The sequence below is a fragment of the Rhinolophus ferrumequinum genome, chromosome 24 (genome assembly GCF_004115265.2).
Source record: "Rhinolophus ferrumequinum isolate MPI-CBG mRhiFer1 chromosome 24, mRhiFer1_v1.p, whole genome shotgun sequence".
Taxonomy (NCBI): Eukaryota; Metazoa; Chordata; class Mammalia; order Chiroptera; family Rhinolophidae; genus Rhinolophus; species Rhinolophus ferrumequinum.
In genome coordinates this window covers 41,772,050-41,786,102 of record NC_046307.1, presented here as the reverse complement: position 1 = coordinate 41,786,102, position 14,053 = coordinate 41,772,050, and the positions used below count along the sequence as shown (strand labels likewise).

General features: G+C 49.2%; 1 protein-coding gene across 3 annotated transcripts in view; it reads left to right on the top strand.

Annotated features, from left to right (window-relative positions):
• WIPI2 (WD repeat domain, phosphoinositide interacting 2) overlaps window positions 1–12,402 on the top strand; it is a 29,519-nt gene extending 17,117 nt beyond the window's left edge. Inside the window, exons 4-12 of one of the 3 annotated variants that reach the window (XM_033096265.1) lie at window positions 1,422–1,518; window positions 1,924–2,021; window positions 2,421–2,513; window positions 5,504–5,574; window positions 7,886–7,993; window positions 8,930–9,094; window positions 9,863–9,970; window positions 10,735–10,832; window positions 11,748–12,402. In XM_033096265.1, the coding sequence (XP_032952156.1) occupies window positions 1,422–1,518; window positions 1,924–2,021; window positions 2,421–2,513; window positions 5,504–5,574; window positions 7,886–7,993; window positions 8,930–9,094; window positions 9,863–9,970; window positions 10,735–10,832; window positions 11,748–11,860 (951 nt within the window). In that variant the 3' untranslated portion in view covers window positions 11,861–12,402. Of the gene's footprint in view, window positions 1–1,421; window positions 1,519–1,923; window positions 2,022–2,420; window positions 2,514–5,503; window positions 5,575–7,885; window positions 7,994–8,929; window positions 9,095–9,862; window positions 9,971–10,734; window positions 10,893–11,747 lie in introns of all 3 variants that reach the window. The other 2 variants (XM_033096264.1, XM_033096263.1) reach the window with 2 other exon arrangements.
• The last annotated feature ends 1,651 nt before the right edge of the window (window positions 12,403–14,053 follow it).

The window sequence follows — 14,053 nt, the reverse complement described above, 5'->3', positions numbered from 1 at the left end:
CCTGTCCCATGTCTTGGGTTTTCAGTATGGCTTTGATGGTCATGCCATCGCAGTATCCTCCAGTGCCTCTCGGACAAAGCCACTGGTCTTTAGCTGGCATTTCTGGTCCCTCAGCCATCTGGTCCACGCAGCTGCTCGCCTCAGCCCACCACCCTGCCTCCACCCGGTTTTCTCAGCAGTGTTGCTCTAACCGCTCCGTTCCTGATGCCCCTGCTCTGTGCCAGATTGTTTTACTCATCCTTCCAAGACCTGAGTTCAAGGGCACAACAGGCCCTTGAACATGGCCTCATGTGGGTGGGCTGCCGTAGGAACTGAACTCCTGTCACTGTCCAATCGCCTGGGGTAGAATGGGTTTCGTGTCTGGTGTTTGTGTGATGTGCAGTTTCCAAGAACCTGTTGGCGATGTCCCGTGAGGACTCACTGCGTCCTTAGAGTTGAATAGTTGAATCACAGCTTCTTTTGCTTCTATAAATGCTCCTTTTAAAAAATCTGTTAGCATCTTCTTTTTCCTGTTTTAAACTGTTAATTTAACTTTTCAGGATGAAGGACTTAGTGCTTTTTAAATCTTGCCCAAACTCACAGAGTGGACCAGTAACTAGCACTTGTGTTGACCTCACGGCTCCCTCGTGCTTTGCTCACTCACAAGTCCAGCCCTGTCCTCCGGCCCTTGAGCATTTGTGTTTACAGTGAAGCACTCTGTACGGGAAAGGCTGGGAAAGCAGCCAGACGTGGAACGGATCCTGAAATGTCGCTGAAACTGGGAATTGGTCCGTTAACTGAAAACATTGGTTAAAATGGGAATTCTAAGACCTAACATGTTGACCTGTTTTAAACTTAAAACATAACACGTGTACGTTCAGGTAGCAGCTCATGTGGAGCATGTCGTGCCAACTTGTCTTTCTTGCGTAAATCCTCCCCTCGCTGCGTCAGCTGCGGCTACATCCATCTTTCAAATGCAGCAAACACTTAGACACCTGCAAAAGACGCTGAGTGCACAGTGGACTTTTACACTTCTAAGAAATGCCTAGGCTTTTACTTTGATGTTGCCATGCCTAATTCAACACCAGTATTTTAGTTACCAAACCCACCAAGGGGAGGGTGAGAGCCGAACAAAAACAAAACATGCTTTTCTTGGCTGTGGTTGACCAGTTTCTGTGATACGGGTTAAATGGAATAGTTGGAAGTCCTAGAACAAGCGACAGAAATAGTCTCGGGCACACTGGCTCAGATGAGGTGCGTGGTGCTCGGGAAGGCCGCCCGTGATGGCCGGCGTCCTCTGCCACGGGTAGTCCGTCTCGTCTGCACGGTGTCGTAGAACTAGAAGGAAGGTTGAACGTCCTAATGCAGCTGCACTGAGCAAAGACGAGTGCACAGCGTGGCTCTCTCTTTATGTTGCTTCTCTCTGTCCCTGGGTCTCCTAGAGGCTCATAGTGTGCCTGGAGGAGTCTCTGTACATACATAACATCCGGGACATGAAGGTTCTGCACACGATCAGGGAGACGCCCCCGAACCCAGCAGGTAAGTTAACGGTTTTTCTGATTCTGCCTTTTGAAGGCGGCTGGCTTTTTCCTCTGTGTAGGTTCCACAGATGTAGCCAGGTTTCAAACGTGTTGACCTTAAACCAAGCTCCCTTCCTTCTAATGCTGCTGGTCTTGTGACCACATAAATCATTGGTTTAGTCAGCTTCCAATTTGGAGGTTGCCAGTCACTTCCAGCCAGAGGCCTTGAATCCGTTTCTACAATTCCGCTGTCACCTGAGGCGGCGGTTTGGAATGGAGAACCTAGAAACCCAACCGTGCAGGGCCCAAGGTGGCTCAGAGCGCTCTGACTGACACGGTCTCTGTTAAGTAAATGCTCTGTTACCAAAGGACTACGAAGGCAGCCCTCTGGGCGTAACACTGCGCTGTCCTCCTGTGTCCTCAGGCCTGTGTGCGCTGTCCATCAACAACGACAACTGCTACCTGGCGTACCCAGGCAGTGCCACCATCGGGGAGGTGCAGGTCTTCGACACCATTAACTTGGTGAGATTCCTCCTGTGCTGCAGAGCTCTTCCCACGGTGCCTCATTCCCGAAGTGGGTGCTGTGGGCCTCTGCCACCCACATTCCTTGGTCCAGCACCACAGTTCTCAGTGCTGCTCCTGATGGCAGAGCAGGTCTCGGGGAGCTGCCCCCACATACGGCACTGTGCTCATCCCCCGTGTGTGTGCTGGAGAATGGGGGAGGCGCCCACACTCTCGGATGAACTGCTGTGCTTTTCTTAAGGTTCCGAGCGACATCCCTTGGCCCCGCTCCCAGTAAATCGGCGGCCTGGGTGTGGGTATTAACTGGAAGGATGCTCGTTGGTATGTTGAGCCTAATGACCAGTAGCACAGCGTTGCCCTGCTGCGTGGCACTCACGTTTTCCTGCTTTACCCTTCCAGAGAGCTGCGAACATGATCCCAGCTCACGACAGTCCTTTAGCCGCGCTGGCTTTCGACGCCAGTGGAACCAAGCTTGCCACCGCTTCCGAGAAGGTAAGTCTGCTGTACCCAGTGGAAGACTAGCTCAGCGGTTTCGGCAAACTTTTCAGGTCCGTTCACACAGTCAAGTTACCAAACGGTTTCTGTATCGACCAGCTCACAGAGAAACATGGACAGCCACCCACTTGTCGGGCTGTGAGATGTGCTGCTGGGAGCCGGCTCTCACCTGACAGTTGTGACAGGAGACAGATGAGAGTGAAAGTGCCGTCATAGCCATGCATTCACCCAGTGCACTTTAACATGACAACAACGCCATGTGCTGTGGTGGAGGGCTTAGAAGATGATAAACTGAGGGCTTAGAAGATGATAAACTATGTGAACAGGCAAAAAGGCAGTTCTGTCCGGAGCTGATCTGAACGCATTTCAATGTATTTCCTTTCATTCCTTTTCTATTTATTGAACAAGGTTGTCATCGTACTACATGTATGATTTCTCCTTTTTTCCATTCTGCATAATACTGTATTTCTCTAAGTTAAAACACCTTTAATGGCTGTGTAGTGTTCAGGTTTGATTTACTTAAACTTCCTTTTGGGACATCGATATTGTTTCTAATATTTAGAACATATTAGAATAATATATTAGTGATATATAAACGTGTGTTGGTTAATATTTAGACTCTAATAATGTATTTAACTCATACATACATCTTTTATACACATCTCTATAATGATTAAAAGAGTCAGTGAGGAGAATTTCTGGGATAAAAGGATGTGGCCTTTCTTAAAGCTATCTCTGCGTAGGATAGAATGGCTTAGGCAGTCCCTTCCATTTGAACCTCTTCTCGGCCTCCGTGACACTAAGGGTCCTCATTCTCTTCCTCATGTGGACTGCTACAGCTTCTTCCTCTTCTGTTCCTCTCTTCTTAAAATTCTGTTCTGTCTTCTTTCTCTTGGCGGGGGTGGAGGGGGTCTCACTTGTTCTCCTGCTCTGCTCCCCTCCTCTGAGCTCTGGTATCTACCCTTCAGTTGCTTGCTGCCTGATTTTACTTGGATGCTTTCTCTGAAAACCTGAAATAGCCTCCCCTCCTAAGTTGCCTCTTCCCTCGAGCCAGCCAACCAAGTAAGATACAGAAAGTTAGCTACCTGCTTCAACCTGTCCTGCATGGGTCTTTATTCCTGACTCTCATACACAGTTTCTATAATGATGATGCTACCATTTATAGACCACTTACATCATGAATTAATACTAGACCCTTTGTATTCATTACCTCACTTGATCCCCTCAGTGAGGTAAATGTTTTTCTGTTTTGTATTGAGAGCTCAGAGAGGTTATGCCCAGGGTCACACAGCTTGGCAGAAACAGAGATTGGACTCGAAGCCTGACTTTGCTTTTGAACCCTGCTGGACTCTTACGATATCACCTTGTTCTTTCTTCTCCCTTGGGAGCATCGAAATGGCCTATTACCTCTTGATTAATTAAAGTCTTATCTTTATGATTTTTATTAGGTCTTAGAAGGGCACTAAAGCACTTTATGGAATACCAAGGCCAGTAAAAATAGAAGTATTTTTCTGGGCTCTAAAGAGCAACTCTTGATTTACTTTTAAACAGAATCCTTTTAGTTTGGGAGATTAGACCACCAGTGACCTTGGCCCTGCTGTGTACTAGGTGCTGCGGTCACAGCAAGGCAACGATGCATGGGGTGTAATCCTGCCGTGGGGACCTGTAGCCAGGATGTGACCAACAACAACTACTTAATTAGTAGTACTCAGTGGCAGTGCCACTAAGTAAGGAAATATACCGGGGGGTGCCGAATGTAGACACATTTTCAGAGCTGTTAACTATGTGTTATTTTCAAAGTTGAACTGAATTACGTAGCGATGTGTAGTATGACGTTCGCTCAAAAGATGGCGTTAATCAGATGAATGCCAGTGTCATCCATCGTATTACAATTTTAATACAGTTTTTTCCTTTCACAAAATGTGTACACATTTTTTTTGGCACCCTCTGTATATATAAATAAAAGTTTAGGCTACAAAAGACAAAATTTTTGCCATGGTTATTTTTATATACGAATGCACTATTTTATCCCCCTAATTCTCAAGAATTACAAACTCAGTTGGTGTCCTTCCATACAGAGAGAATTGCTGTCTTTAAAAAAACATCTCAGAACGGCACCCATGTTATCTACAGCCTGATCTCATCCCATGTTCTATCAGTCTGTTTCTTGTGCTATTTTATTACGATCGTTTGCTGGTATTCTTTTAACGTCTACATGGTGAAAGCACTGTTGAGTTTCACTTTCTTGGCTGATTTCTCTTTCTTACTCTCCCAGATGTTCAGGTTCTGTCTTGTCTACCCACAGACCCCTGTGAATGTTTGAGGAGGTGGGAAATAGAGGGGTGGTAGGGAAACTGACATCCTCAGAAAATTTTGTTTCTAAGCAGGGAGGTGCTGTAGCTTACCATTTATTCATATTTCCTTTCGTCTTAGTACACATTTTATAGGTCTTACCATTTTGTGAGTTTGGACCCATTCCTTTTTAGGCAATTAAGTAACATTTCCAGTTAATCAATTCCCTTGATCAGTAACTCAAAGTGGCAAGAAAGTATGTCAGTGGGGCCTGACACTTCTTCAGACCATCGGGTTAGGGAGTCCTTCCCAAGGTGGGTACATGCTTTAAAAGGGGTTTGATTTAATCGTTTAAACTTCAAATGACTTAGAAAAAATAAAACGATTATATTCCACATTTGACTAGAATCTAGGCTGTTAGTGTTTAGAATAAGTAGTAAGTTGACGTAAAGATTTAGTAGTGAGCGAACGGGGTGTTGTGGTGTGCTCGTGGCAGAAAGTGTGAAGGTGGTTGTGCAAAGGGCCGCTGGGCAGTGGGCCAGGAGACGGTCTCTGACACCGCGTGCCGGTCTGCTGCACGCTGCCACTGAATGACGTGCCCCGTGTTTCATTTATAGTCTGAAGGGAAAGAAATAGAAAAAGTCTGTTGTTACTCCACTAAAATTCTCTTTTCTTCCCTTTTTTCCCTGTCACAGGGGACCGTGATTAGGGTATTTTCCATTCCAGAGGGACAGAAACTCTTTGAATTCCGGAGAGGAGTTAAGAGGTAAAGACATAAATCTCCAAATTGATTCTGGAGCCTGTTTGGGCTTCAGTGTCACATTCCCTCTCACCAACAAGTGGAGTAAACACTGGGCAGCCCGCTAAATGACAAGCTTTCTCCCAGCCCAGCTGGATGGTCATGGGAGCTAAAGGGGCGTTTTTACACAGCAAGCTGGGTGTCATTGGGCCGTGATCCCACCTGAGCGTAGAGCGATGGCCCCAGAGCGTGGAGGAACGCACAGAATCGGGCCCCTGTGCTGTGTGGCTCCTCGGCCTGCTCTGAGGTGGCAGGCTCAGAACTTGTGACCTGGTTAGCAGGTTCCTGTCCTTATTCTCTACTCTGACAACCTGTAGCCAGCTTCCACATCTCCCCTTTCACCCCAACAAATGGCTTTGGTGCTTTCTTTAAAAAAGTAAGCCACAGTGTAGAGCTCCCTCCATGCCTCATCCATCTGCAAACCTTGCTGGGTCGCCCTTAGCCCTCCCTCCCGTGACCTGCTCTGGAGGAAGGAGGAAGGAGCAACTGTCCTCTTCCTCCTGGACCCTCTGTCACAGGGCTCTGGGGCCAAATTCCTAGGGCCCACTTGTAGCTATGTGACCTTGCTCAGCCGACCTGACCTCTGGGGCTCTGGTTCCCACCCCAATTGGGCATCTGATAGAACCCACCTCCCCAAGGTCGGGAACTGGACCAGGAAGTGCTGATACTTGGGAAGTATTCCAGAACTTGTAGCTGTGTGCGTCCATCTCATTTCCCATCCCTATCCCCCATGTTATGTCCCCCCAACCCTGCACTGTCATTGCTCCCTCTCCTCCGTGGGGTCATTCCCACAGATACGCAATGAGTGTTGATGTCCTATCTCCAAAGCCAGATGCCCAGCCCCTCCCCCTTACCTCGTCCTTATGTTTCTTTCCCTTTTCTCCCTTGGTTTTCCTGACAACACACCTTTCTAGACTTTTCCTCTTTGACTGCTCCTGCTCTGTTTACTCCTATATCTGTTTCTGCCTGGAAGCTCTTCTCATCCCTTCTAAACCTATCGCCACACGTCTTCCTAAACCGTGTCGTCTGCCTGCATGCTGATGTACATGTAGCCAGGCTGCTTTCCTGAGGTTCCCTATGTGTCTCCTGCCCGCTGGATGCTGGGCACAACCAGCCCGAGTGTGCCCCCATCTGCTCATACGTCTTGGTGAATATTACCACCATCCCTCCACCCGGTGCCAAGCCAGGGGCCTAGGGACACCTGCTTAGGCGGCAGGTATGCGGCTCTCCCAGGTCAGTCCACCAGACCCTCTGTCCCCTTCTCGTGTCCCGTCCCACCCGCTCCTCCCCGCCATTCACATCGCCCTCTGACTTCGCGCTCACCTTGGTCTCTGCCCTTGGCAGACTTTAGTCCTTTCTTCAGACTTCTGCCCAGGCTGTTCTTTGAGGATGTGAATAAGAGCACATTTGGAACCTTCACTGCGTCCTTTTGCCTGTAGATTAACTTCAAGCTCCTCCGGCCCTTCCTTTGCAGCTGTTTTATTTCCCTTCCTTTGTCGCACCCAGTCCCATCCACACTGTACATTCAGTCCCCAGAAGAGTCCTCTGTTCTCCACGGGGGTCTTGCATATGCTGTCTCCTGCACTTGGGCTGTCATGGTAGTGACCCAGCACCTCCTGAATCCTTTGAGTCTGCGTCAGGCTCCCTTGAGGCGGCCTCTCCCTGACCCCCCAGCGGAAGTAGCCATCTGGTCTGTGCTTCTGTGGCCCTGGCACCCCTTTGCTCTGACCACTAGTGTTGTACTTGCACTCACATCTCACTGAGCGCTCCAGAACGGCAGGAGCCTTCCAGGGCTGCGCCAGAGCTGACAGGGCTGCGAGCACGGAGCCTCCGCAAAGCTCCTGAGTTGACTGCGAGCCTTCCTCCTGACAGCCTTCCTGCTACATTTCCTCAAACGCCTTTCTGGGGTTTGAGGAAATGCAGGTGCGTTTCATGGCTTTAGGATTTTTACAGTGATCGTTAAGACGTACTGTAGAGCGTGTTGAATGTGGAAAGCTTTACTCTTAAACATTGTCAGAGTTGCCAGTTTACCCTCTTGCATGTTAAGCATGGCTGTAATTTAAATTCAATTGGCTATAAAGGAATATTAAAGGATTGCTCCTTGTTGTTACCTTTCAAACATATTTCTCTCAAGCAAGTTTTTGAGAAGATGTCTCAGAGGGACGAGCATGATGCAAGTATGCCTGTTGTGGGAACTTTTCCTCTCTGTGGTTTAGTTACATATACTCCAGGGTTTCGGGGCGATGGCATAACGCGGGCGCCTTCACCTGTCCCCTAGGTGTGTGAGCATCTGCTCTTTGGCCTTCAGCATGGACGGCATGTTCCTCTCCGCCTCCAGCAACACTGAGACTGTGCACATCTTCAAACTTGAGACTGTGAAAGAAAAGTGAGTCCAGAGATACATTTGTTCTGAAACTACAAAGCACTTTCTCTGCTTACTGACTGGATGAAAACGTGAACAGACACTGTCCTGCCTTCCGACATTTTTGCCAGTAAAGACCCTGGTACTGGCTCGAGAATAAATGTCACCAAATCTAGACTCAGCAGCAGAAGGGATTTGTCCCCGTCAGATGGTCTGCTAACGTGGAGCGTACGCTCAGGGCAAGGTGTAGCGTGAGGGTGAAGGTGGTGGTCTTTCGGTTAGTACACACAGCCGCCTCTCAACACGCTCCTTAGGCACAAAAGCACGTCTGACAGACTGCCCGTTCGCGCAAGCACGTGTCTCCAACCTGCCATCGGTGCTTTTCATCTTTAAAGCAGTTGATTGAAATTATGTATTATTGTAATGGATATGCATAATGAAGGGGTGGTTCTTACCTTTTCTCTTCTTAAAATTTAAAAAGACAGCCCACCAGGATCAGTATTGTTTAGTTTATACTCTGTCTTATTCAGAGTATTTAAGGTAACTTAAAAATGCGTACCAGATGAACGACAATGAAAATAGGCTATGGAATAATAGCAATTTGAAGTTTGTGCTTACAAGGTTTTTAGAGACTTTCTGTTAAAAAGATCAGATTGGATCGTGGATTTGGACTTGTACATCCTTCGTTTGCTACCAGTTGTGTGCCGTAATCTAACGTGGCCACTGGGAAGGAGCACGACTCTTCCAGGCTCAATAACCCGAAAGACCCCTTTCTCTGACCCTTCACACTCTGTAATGTCCCCGGGGTCTCAGGCGGTCATGGTTTTCTGCACCCCTCTTTTTCCTCAAGTATGGGAAATCTCTCTTTCAAGTTTCAGGGCTGATCCTCGTCTCTGTGCGGGTGGGACGTGGCCATTTGTCTGTGAAGAGGCATGTGTCTGATGACTCCCCTCCTTCTAGACCTCAGGAGGAGCCCACCACCTGGACTGGGTACTTCGGGAAGGTGCTCATGGCTTCCACCAGCTACTTGCCCTCCCAAGTGACAGAAATGTTCAACCAGGGCAGAGCCTTTGCCACAGTCCGCCTGCCTTTCTGCGGCCACAAAAACATCTGCTCCCTGGCCACGTGAGTAGGGTGGCAGCGGTGTCCCTCTGCTTTGCCCCGCATACATCCGGAGACGGTGACTGGTGTGGTCCCGTTTGGTTCCTCCTCACCCGACTCATCTACAGACTTAGACCTTTGACGGAGTGAGAGTTACCTGGAAATGGAGGGAAGCGTAAAGCTCACCTTCATTGTCGTTAGACCTGAATGCTTTTTCTGCAGTGTTCTCATTCCACACGTCTTCCTCTGTCGGTTTTTGTTGAGAGTATTTAGAGTATTAGTGAACAAATGTCATTAACTCCAAACCAGGTGAGATTGCCAGTGTTTAACCCACTGGGCCTACAGAACTGGCAGTTTCACAGTTCCAGGCTCTGCACTGAGCCCTGGACGGCAGCTGCAGGCCGCTCGGGCCTCTGAACTGCACTGGCATCGTGCAGAGTTCAGCTGTGCAGGGGGATATCGCTGTGGATGGTCCTGTGAATGTTAGAAACAATGGCTTCCATCCTTTTATCCGACTAGCATAGTAGCTGAGGAGGTTTTGTAGTTTTGCAGTCAGAAACCATGGACTGGCTCTGCTCCCATGCCCTCTCCCCGTCTTTAGTCACACCGTGCAGTCTTGGCCTTGAGACAGTATTTTACCCTCCTGTACACCACATACCATGGCACGTACGGGAAGCAGTGTGTCCGTTCGGAGGGGTCTTCATGGCCGTGCCAAAGGCCAGGCTGCTCACTTACTAAGAGCTTTGTGTGAAGGAGTGGTCCTAGAATGGAGCTTTGTTTTGTTTTCACTAGAATTCAAAAGATCCCCCGATTGCTGGTGGGCGCATCCGACGGGTATTTATACATGTACAACCTGGACCCCCAGGAGGGGGGCGAGTGTACCCTGATGAAGCAGCACAAGTAAGTCGCCCCCACCTGCCGCCCCCTCCCTGGACCTTCCCCAGGCGGGCAGTCTGCGGTTGGGCCCCTGTTGTGTGTCTTCATTCCAGTGTGGCCCGTGCTATCTAGGAGCTGTGCTTCCCCTGGATGTGGCACAGACGCCCGTCCCCCCACCCCCTGCCAGGGCCCCAGTCAGTAGCAGGGCAAGGTGGATGTAGAAGAGGCCGGGTGCTACACCTGCCCTTCCTGTGGGGGAGGGGGTCCAGGCCCTCCCCCTAGGGATCGTCTCAGGATGGAGCTTAGCATTTACAAGAAAGGGCTGACGCACCCGGTGCCATCCAGCGAGTGCCGCGTTTTGAGAGCCTGCTGTCTCACTGGGAGATACAGATTGTCTCTTTGAAAAGAAGGAATTGTTTGTTAATTGGGCAGTAGTGCAGTGTAATGTTCTGCTTTTGCTTTTTTTATTATCCAAAAGTTACATAACAGCGATACTACAATACTCTTATAATCGGGGTGGAAATGAGGGGTGATATTTATAGTGAATTCTATTTATGATCCTCAAACATAAAAATGAAATATTGTCTCCCTAGGTATAACATTTTTCCATTAGACTTTCCATGTAAAAGTCCGAGTGAACAGATAGATACACAGGAGTTATTTTAAAGTCGCCGTAGTGTTACAGATGCAGCCAGTGGCCTTTGTTGCTGCAGGTCTGGCCCTACAGGCCCATGAGTCACTGCACCCCAGCTGTCCTCACTATTGTGGTTTTTCTCCACTTCTCTCAGGCTGGATGGCAGTATGGAGACAACCAATGAAATCTTAGACTCCGCCTCTCACGACTGCCCCTTAGTGACTCAGACCTACAGCACAGCTGTAGCCAAAGGTACACACGTGCCTGCGTCCCCGACAAGACTTGGTAAGGGCTGTGACACAAACCTAGAAGGTAAATGATGCCAGAACCTCCTGCTGTTCTTCTCATGCTCTGCTTTTAACCCTTTCCCTTGCCCACCACCACTTTCCATTTGGTAAGGGAGTGACAGGGCCCAGGCAGAGGCAAGCTGTTGTGAGTTGGGCTGTGCCAGGCCTCTCAAGGCCGGATTTACCTTTCTTCTTCCTTTTGAAGAATAGTAGTTGTGGCTAAGGCTGGCTGGCTTGCTGCGTCTAGGCTAAAATACGATCCTGCCCCGCCACTGCCGGTGTTTGTCCTGGGTCCTTACCCTCCCCCTGTCTGATCGTCCAGCAAGCATGCAGGGGCCACCCTTGGCCAGGGCCCTGCATGGGGGGCAGGCTGTGGCATTCAGGGGGCCTGCTGCAGAAGCTGGCCAGTCAGCTCCTTCTGAGCATCCCCCCCAAAAAAGTGGCTTGACCTCAGGTGGGTGGTCCTGTAGTTGCTCACGTGTCACGTTGTCCTTGCTCGCTGATGCTCTTTGAGTTAGATGAAGCCGGTACTGAGTAGCTCGTGTCGGTTTTGAGCACCCCACATAACCAGTTGAAGAAGTACCTCCATTCTCCCTGCTCGCTAAGGAGAATTCACAGCCTGTCCATCGGGAAGCCCCTCTGTGTAGACATGCAGGCAGCTTTTTGACACTTAGGAATTTTGGAAAATAAATGACTTCATCTTGAGCTGCCTAAGGCTGCAGAAAGTTTGTTAGTCAGAAGAGAGATTAAAATTCAGAGTCTTCGTGTGGGCTGCCATTTATAAACACCCTCGTGTACCCCAAGTCCAGCCTCGGGCCTGGCTGCCGGACTGCCTGCTCCGCTCCCCAGCCCCTGAGGTGACCCCGCTGTCTCTTTGCAGCCTACACAGACGAGCTGGGTGCAGCAGGTGGCACTTGCCTGGAAGATGAAGCCAGCGCCCTGCGGCTGGAGGAGGACAGTGAGCACCCTCCCATGATTCTTCGGACGGACTGACTTGACCTGTGAACTCTGACCCCAAAGCAGAGAACACTGGCTTGACAGAGGACTTTGTGTTATGCTGCTATGAACTTTGACCTGAGTTGGGGGAGAGCTTGGCAGAGACTTAAAAAGAAAAAAAAAAGATTGTAGCTGTAGTCTCATTCCCTACTGTTGAAAAATACATGGTTTTCAGTGGCTTTTAATTCTGCTTATGAATTTTAGCTTTTTGTTTGTTTTCTCTTTTTGCCAAAATTAACTGTTTGGTGAAGCCCTTGAAACCTCCTTGCTTTGCATGCGTTAATGTGCCAAGGCAGCATAGGACAGCTAGGAGCCACTTCCTAACACGCTGCATTCGCCTGGTTTTTACAATCTGTATATAATGAGCGCATGGCGGTGCAGAGCTGGTCTGCCTGTGGAGGCTGGTTCTGCTCAGACAGGTCCGCGGCCCCCAGGGCTGGGCCGGCAGCGGCCTCGTGGAGGGGTCCTCTCCCAGAGCCCCGCCCACCTGGGCTATGTTCTCCGCTTTATTTTGTTAATTAAATTCTTTCCAAATTGGACTATTCTGGGATTTCTTCTGTGGTGGATTTGTTTTCCATGTGGGTATTGACAGAGGTTCTTTCTGATATTAAAACCCTTTCCTTCTGACAGCAGGTGAACTTGAAATCGGATGTCGGAGCGGACAGTGTTCTCCTTTGTATAATTAAATTGTCTGGTCTCTACTTAGTCTTCCTGTTGAATAACTGTGTTTGTTTTTTTATTTTATTTTATTTTATTTTGAAAGGGTTGTAGCTATTTCTGTGCCCGTATGGCACAGAATTAAAATGTGATGGGTCCCTACTTGTCATTTTACCTTGAGCTCCACTGTCTGTCCCGGGCTCTTCGTACCTGTCAGGAGTAGTCGAGATAGGTGGAAACACAAGAGACAAGTCGGCTGTGAACACCGCCTTCATGGGGTGATGACATGTGCCTTTCCTATTTTAGTCTTGTGAAATTGTTCAGCAAAGTGATGAGAGAGTGTGCTCACAAACCCAGTATTTGCCTGGCTTCCCTTGTCATTTTTACAGAATTTAAACCTCTAGTACCTCAAACTCTGCGTTCCAAACCAAGACACATGCAGGTCACGTTTCAAAGGAATTTGAGGGGCATTAATGGCATGAAAGACCGTTCTCGAGTCTTTGGGATGTGACAGTTAAGGTTAGAGGTAAAAAAGCAAAAACATTGTATTTGCCCTCCCTCTTTACTTTGTCAGGTTTCTGGACAGAAGAGGGGTCAGGTGTCTGTTTCAGGTTGTGTTTGTATCTTGGACGTGGCAGTTGAGTGGCCCTTAGGAGGGAAAGGAAGGGACTTGGTTGACCTGACAGCTGACTAAGTGCCCAACTTCCAGGTCCGGCCATGCGCCTCAGGCTGCATATGCAGTAGTGGCTTTAAGGTGACAGCCTAAATTTAAGAGGTGCCTTGAGTGAGTTCTGACTGTGCCAGAAATCTCTAGAAACGCCGGTTATGGCAGCAACATGAAGTGCTATTAGAGGTGAAGGTGAAATGTACTCAATTTTCCTTTAAAGTCTCTGGCACGTCTGTCCTGGATCCCTGATGAGATGTGATCCACAGTGACAGATCTGACAGATCTGCTGGGCCCAGAGCAAGGATGGCCTTTTGCCCGAGGAGTTAGAGGGCCCAAGCCTACCTGTGTCAGTCCTGGAAAGTCTTCGCCTAGAACAAGGCCTTGGACTCTCTCTTCGGTGGCACATTTGTCCAGAGTGAGTGTTTATCGGGAAAAGTGTCAAAGGTGTCCGTGCCGAAGCGGGGCCCTATGCGGGGGTTTCTTGGTGACCGAAGAGAACTGCCTTCCTGGGTCGTGTTGAATATTCCTGATCTCGGCACCTGCTTGTTGACTCCCACACGTGTGATGACTTGCGGAGTCATGTTGGCCGGTTTCTCATGATCACGGGCGTGTGGGTTTGTCTGCCTTTGGGGTTGGTAGTCCTGGCAGAGGTGGAGATTCTCTTCCCGCCTTCAGCCTCAGTTTCCTCAACTTTAAGAGGGGCGGTTAGAAAAGAAAGGTCGCCCCTGGGGCCCCACAGGGCTGGCCAGTCCTTCTCTCCCCAGGCGTGGAAGCTCTTTGCTGCCCGCATCCCAGGGAGGGAGGGAGGACCAAGGGAGAAAAACGAAAAGGATGTACATGTGTTTGAGGATTGCCCACCCTCCGTG